The 13,714-nt window shown below is 41.0% G+C and overlaps 1 protein-coding gene across 1 annotated transcript; it reads left to right on the top strand.

The window, feature by feature from the left end:
* Positions 1-7,911: 7,911 nt before the first annotated feature.
* On the top strand, positions 7,912-13,266 carry LOC119736537. The gene is made up of 5 exons (XM_038210550.1): positions 7,912-7,987; positions 8,848-9,102; positions 10,245-10,532; positions 11,800-11,934; positions 12,180-13,266. Exons 1-5 carry the CDS (start codon positions 7,912-7,914, stop codon positions 12,749-12,751), a joined length of 1,326 nt encoding a protein of 441 aa, XP_038066478.1. The 3' UTR covers positions 12,752-13,266.
* The last annotated feature ends 448 nt before the right edge of the window (positions 13,267-13,714 follow it).

The following is a 13,714-nucleotide window of genomic DNA, read 5'->3' as shown; positions in this document are numbered from 1 at the left end:
TATATACACACTTTCAAATCAGGGGTTTCAAATCAATTTCTGGTCGGTTACCCGACATGAATTCTCAGAAGTCATATTGAATACACATAATGGACTTCACGAGCGCCCTCTGTTGGTTCACAATAGGCAGTGACAGGCACAGTGAGTTAAGAAAGGTTACCATTTCACATATATGGGGAAAACAGTACCAAAAATTTTATGTGTAGTGTCCCGGTCCCCAACCAAAGATGTATTGCTATAGACACATGAATTGATAAAGATAAACAGCATCACATATTATTCCCCATAACAGTTGTGGATGGATGAAGGCAAAACATTGCTGTATAATCATCCCACGGTACTACATTTAATATGGTGCAACTTTTCCCGCCTGCCGCTTTAAAATCGGAAACAGTGGCTGGCATCTTCCATGCTGTAGAAGATATAGAAGATGACTATCATAGCGTGGCGGCAAAAAGAACGTTGCAAACACATCATCATCAAACCATGGCGTCTATATCTCGAATATCACTCATCACTGTTTCATCCGGATATCATTCGCGCTATTTGCTTGATCACGTGATCAGGGTAATGTTCGACCGATCTTGGAGTACCGACGCACATGTTGTCACGTAGCACCTAAGTACAAAACCACATAACCTCACAAAACTTTTCGAATCATTATCATTGAAAGCATGACTTATCCATCCCAAATCTGCACATAACTTGAATTCGGTATCGTACTTCGCCTAGTATCGATTCCTTGAAGCATCCAACCCTTAGAAATACATCTGGTTAACAATGAATCCCCCCCAAAATGTGAATATTTTGGTATCCATCCCCACCAAATCTCGCCTGGTATCGATTCCTACAAGTATCCAAACCTTACAAATAAATCGGGTTAACGCAATAATAAATCTCACGAATTGTGAATATTTCGGTATCGATTCCCGCCAAACCTCGCCCGGTATCGATTATATCAAGTATTCCAACTCTTATAAATGGATCCGGCTGACGCAATAAATCCTAAGAAACTGTGAAATATTTTGGCGAGCGGCGTGCGTGGCGAGTCAGATATCATACTTGAAATGTAATATGGGCGTCCCGCGTAGTGTGCTGTAGTGTACTAGAGTTGCTACCTTAAATGCAGCCGGAAATAATATATGTGTACTGTTTACTGTGCATGCCGAATTGTGATTTTGGTTAGGTTAATGGTTGACAAGGCACCATTTTTCTGGTGAAATTTGCACTTTCGGTGCACTTTCAGGGTAAATTCATTGTCACTAGGCCGCGGCACGTCAAACAGTGTAACACAGACTTGCAAGCCCCATGAAATAGTACTCAATTCATTTAATTTATCCGGAGCATCTTTTGTCAAATGCAGACAGAATTAAATTTTATGAAATACGTAAAATAATAATTAAAAAAATGCATGAATTGCCTAAGATACTGCCATATCTTCGTGCGGAAAAACCTGATAACACACAAAGGAATCAATAAAGCGGGAAACGATTTTGTTGGAGGGTAAAAGTACAATTTTCATGATGATGTCATGATGATGTCAACATTACTGCGCTACCTTTACATGTCTCCTGTGAGGTCATACCCTCGCAGGCAACCAACAGGCAACCCAAACACTTTAAGCATTTTGTTTGTGCATGTCATTTTGCCAACACTTAACAGTTGATGTCAACAAATGTTTCGAGAAACATGCATGTACATGCATTGCTGAAGAGATAGTGGGCTGACAGTTGACATCACGTGGCCACAACACCCAAGTTTGTAAACAAATGTGACGTGTCTTAAATAAACTGCTCTTGGAGACCAACTTTAATACTGTTTCAACTGCAGACAAGACACTCGGTTCTATATTCGGATACCTTTAATTTCTCGCTGGTAACCCCAGGCGTTTGCTAACCTTATATGAGTGGGCGTTGGTATTTGGCCAGATCGCTTTAATTGCTCCAACAAAATAATAAGGGATTAAGATAAATCTCTAAATAACATCTGCCTCGCCGGGAGCACGGGGGACGTATCGTGTTTTCCTTGCTACTTCTTCCTCGGCCTGTGATGGAGAGCGCGCGAGGGTTTGGAGTCAGATTCGCGCGGTGAGATTTATAGGAATGATCGAATCTAGATTATGGAGATGATGGGACTGTTATTTTAGGCAGGATTCTACACAAGGACGACAAAAGAGCGAATCGTAATTTTGTTGTCCTTGGCATTTGGTAAGAGGAGGTTAAATCCGCCGATTCAAAATGGCCGCCGTCCAACTGACGACCATGCTATGCCATGAAAAACATGTTGACATTTCAGTTTCTTGGGGGTCTACCTCCCCGTTGCACTGAACTGGAAACACAAAATCTAAAACTTGAAAATATAATCTTTGCCGTCTGAAAGAACCGTGAGATGAAGACTTCATAGTTATTTTTCTTATAAATGAAACAATTTGCTCGTCATATACGGAGGCACATCTGAAAAAGATGGGGCACATTGCTAGAAAGTCCTTATTAATTAAAAAAAGAGAGATCATTTTAAAAATTATGCTCAAGCTTAATACTAAAAAAGGCCTACAATGCACGTGTTCCACTCCCAACGTTTATGGCTTGTGATGCAGACTATACCGTACGCTCAATCAGCCATCATAATTTGCTTGTATATTTGCAACGAATGCATAATGTAGCATGCATAATAAAGTTCATATATTTTAAATAATTAAAAAGTAACGAACCGGCAGCTGGCAGCCAGCCAATTCAAGGACGAGCCCGAAGCATGTTTCATTTTTATCGATTTTTCTTTTCTCTTTGAATGTTGAACAGATGGTTGTAATTATTTCACCGACCGTCATCTTTTTGTCTAAAATAGCCACCAATCCATAATGTACATCAACCATGAATATAGAAACACGTAAATTATTACAGGTTTCTTGTAATTATTTTAAGTGCAGGTGTCTATAATTTGTTTGTGTACTTAGTTTTTTTGTTTTGTTTTGTTCTTTTATTTTTGAGGACCGTAGACTTGGAAACTGTTCGACAATAATTGTTGGCATTTGTTTCGAAATTGTGGAATTAAGTCGTGTAAGGTTCTGCTAAATTTGAGTAGACCCTTTTTCCTTTTTTAAAATTTATATCTTTGCCTGCTATTTTCTAATTGAGAACACACGGTGGCGCAACCATGATGACTAAAGGAGAAACTTATTGATATGAAATCAATAACTTTCACCTAAATATACATACAATTACCAAACATCAATTTTTTTTTATCACGTGAGAATTTTCAGTTTCGTCTACGGTCGGGGATTGTGGTGAAGAAGAGTGATGCGGAATATATTTAGGGGGGTCAGAGAGAGAGAGAGAGAGAGAGAGAGAGAGAGGTTCTACTTTTGGGAATCCAGACACTTTAGCCTGTTTTCCTTGCTGTAAATAGAAAGATAACTGGCTTGTTTATCAGACCTGCGTCCTGTGGCTCAATTCAAAATAACGTTGCCCTGCAAAGCCAGTCTGGCACAGATTTACGCCATTTGCTAATAGTTTGATGGGTCGTCTATTGAATTTGGGCATCCGAGTTGAAGTCTTCAGTAGACCGAGGGAAGGAAACCAGAGCGTGTCTCAGGCAAAGCAATTCACCTGTTCTTCCCTGCCTCTACGCGCACCTGTCCCCCCGTCACCCCGGGCCTCGCAATTGATGCCACGGACGTCGCAACAGCCGAGCCAACCCCACAAACACAATCCAGCTCTAAATTTAGAAAGTTGAATTTCCTGCTCGTATTGATTGCCATCTCGTGTCTAGATCATTACCTTGTACAGAGTTCTCATCCCCTCGCTTTTATTCCTATTGCCTCCAATGATTAATTTGCGGGTGAGATGCGCTGGCAAATAGGGACCGATTTGTAGCTATACAAAAATGCCTGCCCAGATTTCTACACGGTTTGTGATCAGGCGTCGTTCCTGCGTCCATAATGCAATCTGTATCCACGCGTGAACACCAAGCACTAGGAGCAGAATTAATTTCTTGCCTTTTCTCGTACACCTTATACATATCATGAGGCCATTCCCTGGTATTTAGCAAGCCGGGTATTTATTCATTAACGGTTGAAGAGCTTTGAGTTCACGATGATTCAGTATGAGATGTTCATTGCTTATTACCTTTCCCGTAATAACCTTATACGAATTCCGTATCATGAGATTGTCCCTATAGTGTTCAGCAAGCCGGTGATTAATTCTTGAACTGTCTATAAGAGCTTTGAATTTAATCGTACAGGAGGGTTCAGTATTATGACTAATGCAATATTAAATGCAACGAGACTGCAATAAATTGGCTTTTCAATCACGGAGTAAAAAAAACGTACTTCCGCTTTGGACAATTATTAAAAACGTTTGGGGAAAACCAAAGAAAAACACCTTAATATTGGCAAATGCTAATTCCATTTTCCACTTTTCTCATCTTTTATAATATACATCAATCGGGAATCTTGAATAAAGAAAATGTGGGGATGATAACACAATTTCATAGTTGAATTAGCCACGTAAAAACGAACGTTTGATATAAACTTAGCCATGCATTTTTAGTGTCTTTGATGTACTGTAATTAGGCATAGGCCTACGTAACCCTGACAAATACGACGTGTCCATATGATGTGATTCCTCATGAACGGGGCACTATGAAAGTACAACATTTGCTTTTGCTGCAATTTTCAGAAATAAATGGATTTGGAGGATTAGAATGATATAGCAACTATTGTGAAACTGACTTGTTTCACGTTTTGGGCTTGTAGATGCTGGAAAAACCAAGAAAACCAATCATGTTCTTGTAGTCTGGTTCCCTGACACCACTTAATAAAAATGAAACGGAGAAATGTGTAGACTTTGGGGAATTGTAAGGTCAGAGTATCAGTCTGGCAGACTTGTACCTCTTCATATGAGTGTAATCAATTGCAAAGAAAATGCGGAATAACTAAATATGGAAAAAATAAGAGCAGTTATTGAAAATAAGCCAGTTTTCTCCAACGCTTTTTCATGAAAATGCTAAAGCACACCAGGAGCCACGATGTTACAGGATGCTTTAGCTTGTCACTCCCTAACAATCCAGTAAGGTATTTCGTGATAGTTTGATCATTTCGTTTTTTGATGTTTACAAATGTTGTATCTAGTATCTTCCCCTTAATGCAAACAAAGTAGCTAGACTATACCCTTGCCTCGATATTGTTTCCCGTGTATAGTTCTTTCTTTTGTTTGTCAACGTTGAGCGCCAATTTGTATGGGCTACCACACGGACATAAATTTAAACCGTGGTTGGCAACAGATTTTGCCAAAAAGTGCACATTATCACCCTTATAATGAACAAAGGAGGCGTTTTTAAATCTGTGGTAGCGTTTGTTGGTCATTTTGTATTTTCAACAATCCAATGAGTATGTTTGGAAACGGAAGGTCAACGTTGCAAACAAATAAACGAAAAGTCTTTTCGTTTATTTGTTTGCAACGTTGACCTTCCGTAGTTTGCTGGACAAAAAGTGCCAACCAAAGGTCTAAATACCACTAAAATCCTTTATTTCTTCAGTACAGTACTCTTATATGTACTATTTGAACAGCACATTGCAAGTTTGTGCCTCTGGTGTCTTTCGATGTGAAAGCTAAATAGTCAAAAACTTACACCGATAATTCTCCAATCAGAAAACTGTAAAACTGTATCGTCAACAGTTTTGACTTAAGTTCTTAAGAAATAAGAATCGAAAAATGACTTTGCATTTATGAGATCATCTTTATAAATCGCACGATCGTTTATAGGCCTGTGGCTGAAATGTAGATTAAAGTGATCATGAATACGGATATTCACTGTCGAAGTTTATTATCTCCCAATATCCGAACTGCGACAGGAGATATTGCGATAATGTTACACAAAGCGATGCAACTGATGACATGGCTTTAATTCATCCCCTGGCAAGACGAGCTAAGACTAGTCTCCCTTCGTGGTCGTCTGGCCTCGCCAGTGCATCTTTTTTTACAAGCCTTGAGGGTGATAAGGGAGAATTTCAGACTCGAAGATCGAAGCCAAAGGAAAAGGAGGCTTCTGCCCAAGAACTACGGTGGGAGCTTCTTGGAGGCAAGGAGACGCATCTTATGGCGCATCCCTGAAGGAGACACTTCCTGTGCGCGTATTTATCTTATTTCCTGGACGCAGGATCGGTTACAGTTTCGCACAAAAGACCCTCCGTGTCTCGGACAAAAAGAGGAGCATAAGCATGGGCTTGAGTAGAAAGCTGGCGAGTTTAGAGATTGATTATGAATAATGATCAGTTGAGATTTTTGGGAGCGTAGAAAATAAACGATGCTGGTTGTTTGCATGATAAAGTACGAGTGCAACAGATTTTCTTGAACATAAATTTAATAGATTGGGTGGTGCGGGAGACGAGAGAGCATCGCAATACGCAAGGGAGAATGTATAGATGGACAATTTGGTCGGGGAGTAAAAAGGGTTTAATGAATGACCGTTGGTTCGTGCTAATGCTCCCCTGGCAAAATCGACACAATCGCGTCTTGGAATTCTACGAACATTTAATCTTCAACTGAAGGGGAAAGAAAATTTGTTTTTGTTTGAATAACAAAACGGCAATTTTGGAAGGGGAAAAGCAAACACGGAACACACATGTTTCGCTCTACTGGCCTGGGGGCACCGAAGCGAATTCAGCGCTGAATTTTCTTCGATTTTTTCGGGGGCTGTCCAGAATTACCGTCTGTGTCGACGAGAGAACCCGCTAAATATTACCCACAGTGCTGTGGTAACCCCGCAGATATGCGGAATATATAATTTAATCATAAAACAGGCTTACTGAGTACTCGCGCATAATTCGCCGCGCCTGGGAACGAGTAGCAGTTTAAAGTGTAGTCGTCACTTCAGTTTGCTTTTAACTTCGATCTCACGAGCGCACAGATCAATAAAATTGCACCGTAAAACGTACACAATTATTTTCTGGCTCAGAATGTGTCCTCTTGCTTCCGTTTTCAGTTTTGTAGAACGGGGTAACCACCTGTTATGGAAAAAATGTTCCCCATGTACTAAGAAAATAAATCGATTTTGGAAATTCGGACCTCGTTGAATCTATTTGCAACGCACTGATGTGCTGTTTAAAGGCCTCTTAAGTCTTATAGCGTCCCGTTGTGAAAAAAAATGCACCACCATAAATATTCATAATTAATTAATATTTATATATATATTAGCAGCTTTATTAGCTTATGATCATGAGCCCTAATTATACAACATGCCTCCATCAGTATCTTAATAATGCATTATTATTTTCAATACGGTCTTAGACGTCAAAAACGAAGGTCATTTTATGCATACCTATTCAAAAATACAATTAAAAACCCCGATTACCTTATAACTAGATCATTTTTGGAAAAAAAAACTTATGTTATTCAGTCTCTTTTTATTTGAGAAATATATAGTAAATGATAGGTATACGAATATGAACACCTACCGTCACCGTCAGGTTATTAAATTTTGCTGGTATTTGTCAATAATTCTTCAGGCTCGGTTAATTATTTTCAAAAAGCAAAATGATGGTGTTCAATAGCACTAAAGATCGTCACTACAAACATCGATATTACAAGGCCTAATGATGTTGAACATGCCACGTTTCTATAGTAACCGACTTCCACTCTTGTCGGTATGTCCCTCAGCTCGTTGAATATTGACCAGGGAACGGTCGCTAGCAAAAGACAACTATTGAACCGACAAAGTCAAGTGCGCCGCGCAAAAACTTCCCAACCCAAATATGCCGCTTTCATGACGCCCGACTAATGACAACAAGATTATGCATTTAAGGGAAGTGAACAAGCCGAGTAAATTATTCGCTGTGAATTCCGAAAATTAAAGAGCAGAAAAAAGCTCGTGTGGAAACGCGTTCAGAAAGTGGAGTGACGAAAACCATATATAATGGAGATTTATGGAAAATTGATGATCATGCTTTTGGCGTTCATGTTGGACGGAGCTCATGCGAGTACACGGACTGGTAAGAGCGGGGCGCTAGACCTGATTATTCCGGGGGCTGGGGTGCATTTACCACGGGGACTTTGGAGCTAGGAGGCCCGTCCTCTTGAACTCCACCGGAAAAGTAAAACACCTATAACATTTCATGTTTCGTATTCCTTATTTGTCTTGTGTATATTAAATATGACTGCATTATATTATCAAAAAAGGCCAAAAAAAATTCAATACGATAAAACAAATTATCACATTCAAATTACTATTTCAGTCCAAAAAAAGAAGCCAATTTTCCGTTTCCCAACTCCCAGTCGTGAATTTCCACACGCCCGAGGACAATACTTTGTGCCTGTTGTTCGTTTTCGTTGCAGAGCAAAGCCAAAGAATATCATGTTGAGCATTACGGGCTAGCTTACTAAACGAATGTAAAGTGAGACTTTTTAGACCTATTTTCAAAAAATCAGTTAAGTAACTTCAAATGTTCCTCCACAAATTGGACGCTTCCATTAATCTTAAGTCTCACGTCTGAAAGAAAAGGTCGTCCTCGTAGCTGCTTAACAGACACATTTTTTTTCTTCTAGTATTGTGTCAAGATGAGACAAAAACCTATCAAATTAAAGTCATTTTAATACAAAATATCAAAACGATGGTACAAAAGAATAAGTAAATGGAACGCACACGATTACGCAGTAAGACAAAAACCAACCCGCCTACTTGGCTCATTCAAATTATACAATTATTCATCATTCCAAGCTATAAGTGCCCACTGCTTAAATTATAGGATTCCATAATGATGCTGGGATATAAAACTCCGGACACTTAATTCTTCCCCTGAGTGGAATACGAGGACCCATCCCTATCAAATTCACAGAAAATTGCCTCTCTAAGACAGATGCTATAATGATAACCAAAGAACCTTGAAGTGTTTTATATCGTCTTCTCATGGCTGTCACGCAGTCAGCATGCAAGAGTTGTGCGGCAGCCGTGTGGACAAGAAAGACGCCTGGAGATTGCGGTCACACGACGGCCTCGACGCCGCAACCACGGGGGACCGCTTGCAGCCCGAGTGCACATTCGTGTTGCAGGCCCTGAGAACGAGCCAGGCTTTCCTAGTCTCTTTCGGGGAGTACTTCATTTTACAAGGTAGTCAAATTGGTGGTGATTTAGCGAATATTTTGCCTGAAAGAGGTTAATATACTCCAAAACATTTGATTAAACAATTTTTATTTTGCATTTATAAAATTAGTTGTTTGTTTACGTGCGTTAAGTTAGCAACAGTGTCATACGAAAATCGGACTCGTAGTGCATGCGCAATACCACCAGTGAGTCCGTATTTCATAAAACCAGAATTTATGCTACACCGGAATCCAGTTACGATACTAACTAAAAAGGTGTGCATACGTCTTCTCTGTTGTCCTAACACTTAGTGTATATACCGTTATTATCGTGTCCAATACCCAAACTTCAACAGACCTACTTATGATTTTGAGCGAATGTGTTGCTTCACATGAAAAAAAGGAAAAGGCAAATGATCCTATGTACCCTTTAACGTGGGTTCACATCACAGTTAATATAAAAATTATGTGTTGATTCTTCTGGAAGGAAACTTCACAGCGTGGGCGGCATCTCTTCATCCAAGCTTCTCCATCCCTTTCCTCCTCACTAATAAAAAGGGAGATTTTTGCCACCCTCTTTACAAACACTGAGCCTTAATGGAAGTCAATACCGTTCACTCTAGTTAATACGATCCATAAATAGCATCTACTAGAACATTCACCCCGCACTCTGGTTTGCGTAACAGTCAGACCAAGTGTGCCGTGCTCAGAATGTCACGAAGTGATGCGCATGCACGCACGTGTGGCTGTGGATATGGATGTGTATAGGGCGCAAGCGCAAAAGAAAGCGAGGCACAGAGGAAACATTATTACGAAGCTTTGGTAATCCTGTACCATGGATGTAGGTTGGCCGAGTTTCTCAAATTCTGTTAAAACTGTGTTGTTTTAAGGAAAACCGTCAGAATCAACAGTTCTGTAGTAACCTATGCAGCCAAACAGTAGGGTGGATTAAGTTAACGAAACGACAGAATTGCATGAAATCGCAGATTTTCGCATAAACCTCAACTTAGATCTGTTTCCAATTGCTCAATGTCACGAAGACAACACTCTTATTCAGAACCATACCAGCACGTGCGCATGCGTATCTAACGTGAGGACAAACTCAGCACGAGAGTAATCTGATCACGTGTTATCGACCACTGTACTCTTATTATTTTCTTTTTAACATAGATGAAGCATCAGAGATCCCCACAGTGCCACCCGCCAACGGCACCAACTCCACTCAGTCAGACTTCACCCCCATGGGCACGGGTTGCAACAGCTCCTACCTCCAAATATGGGACGGTGACGTCATCAATGACGTCAACCTCCTCCTGACAGTCTGTGGTACGGGGGACTCCGTGCTGGGTCTACCATCCGATGTGGTCGAGTCGCAGACTCAGTTTCTGACTGTCAGGCTGACCGTGCACCCGACGGCTACGGTCAATGTTACCATAGTAACCACCTCCTTCGATTCAGGTTAAATATAACACCGTAACACTCCACTCACTATACCCCCATCTTTCTCTCAAAAGGGTTCAAACTCCGCAGGGGATGCAGACACGCTTTCTTCCCCAAGTGTTTTCGCAAACACTCTGCATTATCTGGATAAGCCGAAGATGGCGATATGACACAAACAACCCATCCGAACCGATCAGGTTGAAAACAAGGGGCGGGAAACATTCAACAGTGCGTTCACTCGTACGTTTTGGGGGTGTTGTCCGATATGTCAGATGATTTTCAGCGCACACACATCTTGCCGATTATATGAGGGGGTGGGTTGCTAAGGTTGTGTCACGGGAGCTTGGTAAATGCAGCTCAGTTGTAAAACAAAAACTATCCACACGAGAATTAAACTTCTTTAAAATCCTCCGATAAATATGCTTTGATCAGTAAAAACAGCATTTTGAAAGACTCGTGGTTTTTTTGTGTGCTGCAAGCAGTTCACAAGGGAGCTGGTCATGATACTGCACACAATTAAAACAAAAAGTGTTAGTCAGTAGGTTTTGCGATAAAGTAAATCGCTTCAGGGCTACTACTCACTACTTAGGCTAAGTGGAAAATAACTTCGGATCCCCTTGATCAGTGGGGGGGGGGGGGGGGGGGGGGACACATTGTTTTCATGGTATGAAATACACCACAATCCTTGTGAAACGTAGCACATGAAGCTTATAAAAAAATACTGCAGATAATGCTTCTTTGTTATACTGTTACTGGCAGTTTTAGTATAATGCCCATAGTTTATAGGGATTTTGCTGAAGCCTGCCTATTGTCCTGACTGACTGGAAAATGACAAACTATCCGACTGTCTGAGGCAATGATTGACTGACTCCCCGACTGACTGACTGACTCCCCGACAGACCGAGTCGGTGATTAATGACTGACTGACTCCCCGACTGATTGCTTGACTGAGTCACTGACCGACTGTCAGACTGACTCCCCGAATGACAGACTACCTCCCGACTGACTGACTGACTGAGTCACTGACCGATTGCTTGACTGAGTCTCTGACTGACTGACCGAGTCATTGACTAATTATTGCTTGACTGAATCGATTGCTTGACTGAATCATTGACCGATTGCTTGACTGAATCATTGACCGATTGCTTGACTGAGTCACTAACTGAGTCACTGACTGACTGACTAAGTCACGGAGTATAAAGAATGTCCTTAACTAAGATTTTGGGATTCAGCTCGAAGTCTATGTATTGTTTATTTTGTTGTCCACGGCCTTGTGTTTCTGCAGGACCGTGTACCGATGAGGTGACCGAATTAAAGTGTCGCAATGGTCTGTGCGTGCCCAGGACGGTCCGGTGTGATAACGTCAATAATTGCGGTGATAATACGGATCAGCTGGTCTCATCACCAGCTAACTGCACTCGTAAGTCATTTGTGTTGGAAAAGATGGAAGAAAGTTGCATGATTGTTGAATACAATCTTATATCATCTCATCATAGTTGCGATCAAGTCATTACAGGTCATCGTAAGTCAGTCACAAGTTATCGCTAGTCAACCACAAGTTATCGCTAGTCAATCACAGATTTCATCAATTTTATGCGAGATAGAACGATTTCATAACAGCATGGCTGGAATAGTAACCCATTTACTGTCTTGTTCATCTGATAGTGGCAACATTTGACGAACCTATCGACTTTCCCTGGGAAATCTTGCTAGCCGTGCTGGGAGCGATTCTAACCGCTTTCCTTCTGTATTGGCTGTTCTGGCGGCCAGGCTACATCCCATGGCGAGTGGCCTGCTGTCGGAATCTACTCCGCGGATGCTGTCAGGGATGCTGCAAGGGGTGCTGCGAGAAATGTGCCTGTCGACCATACGGGAAACCCGCACCGTGTGAAAGTTGCTGCTGCTGCCACCGAATTTGCGTGCCAAGAGGTTTTGGCGGGTGTTGCCACGGGGACGGGACTCGAAATGTGACAAGTGGAGATGCAGGGGGACGCACCAAATCGGCTGGTCTTTTGGCGCATGCGCATTCAGATAGTTATGGCGGGAAACAGAGAAATGGAAAACCAGGGGGACGAGCGGGTACCAGTTACTTGTGCTGTCCGTGCGGAGGGAATGGTAACCAGGGAGGTCGGGAAGGGTTAGACGGGGAACATGAGGATCGGAACATGTGGAAGGATGGGAATACTGCATATTGGGGCAACGGCGGAGATGGGGGACACGTCCGCGAGAGCAGATAAATCAAATTATTTTTAAAAAACCGGTCGGTTGCAGTTTTCGATCAAAACGAGAGATATAAAAATCAAACATTCTTATGTGAAACTTACGAGTCCTTTAATTGAAAACTGCTAAAGTGAAAAGATACATTGAAAAGACACATAGGTTGTTGTCGAAAATCATCTGAAGCCAAATTTAAATTGCTCAACTCACATCATGGAGCGTTTATAAATACAACTTGACATTCTCTGCATAATGTATATGTATACGACTGACGTTGCATAAGGTTGCAGACCAGTAAATAAACTTCCATAAAATACTCATAACTATCCAAGGTGTTCGAGACACACCCAAAAACTAAAGCTTATTTCATCATCTTTCATTTTCTTTTCAATTTAATGACTTTTCGGAGAAATTTTCATCCTTAGATGATCACCCCTGAAAATAGTCCTGAAGCCCATCGCCATGTTGAAAAACAAAGCATATACTCCATTGCAAAATAGAGCGCTTTAAAGGCCCCAATTTCATCCAAATTGAACGGAACTACAAGCTCACAGTCCTGTGCACGGCTTCCACCTATATTTTTTTACAAACCCTCAAGTTCATGGCCCACAGCATGCTCAAATACTGAAGATTTTGAGGGCATGCAAATCGTAATTTGGCCGGCGCAGGCAATTTCGGACCGATTTACTGGTCTGCAACCATAAGGTGTACGTACCAGTAAAGATATACACAGTTTAAAAACAAAAAGAATAAAAATGGAAAATGAGGGGTCTATATAGGACAGATTTACATTGCGCTATTTCTGGCATCACTTTTCTTATAAATTATTTATGCAAATGATATCTGATATCAGTTTGTGTATTTGTTACAATCATAAATTGTACTGAGGCTTGAAGTTTTATAAAGTGGACGGAATTTCAGGAAAGACCTTGGTTTAATCATCAATTAGACTTTTTTATACAAAGGATAATTACGATATATAA

Source organism: Patiria miniata, unplaced genomic scaffold (assembly GCF_015706575.1).
Source record: "Patiria miniata isolate m_02_andy unplaced genomic scaffold, ASM1570657v1 HiC_scaffold_3, whole genome shotgun sequence".
NCBI lineage: Eukaryota > Metazoa > Echinodermata > Asteroidea > Valvatida > Asterinidae > Patiria > Patiria miniata.
The sequence above is the reverse complement of the archived record's forward strand: the minus strand, read 5'-3'. Positions and strand labels throughout refer to the sequence as shown.

Coding starts and splice junctions, on each gene's coding strand:
- LOC119736537 (XM_038210550.1), top strand. CDS start 7,912: ATGGAGATTTATGGAAAATTGATGATCATGCTTTTGGCGTTCATGTTG. Junction 9,103..10,244: donor GGAGTACTTCATTTTACAAG/GTAGTCAAATTG, acceptor TTTTTAACATAG/ATGAAGCATCAGAGATCCCC. Junction 11,935..12,179: donor ATCACCAGCTAACTGCACTC/GTAAGTCATTTG, acceptor TTCATCTGATAG/TGGCAACATTTGACGAACCT.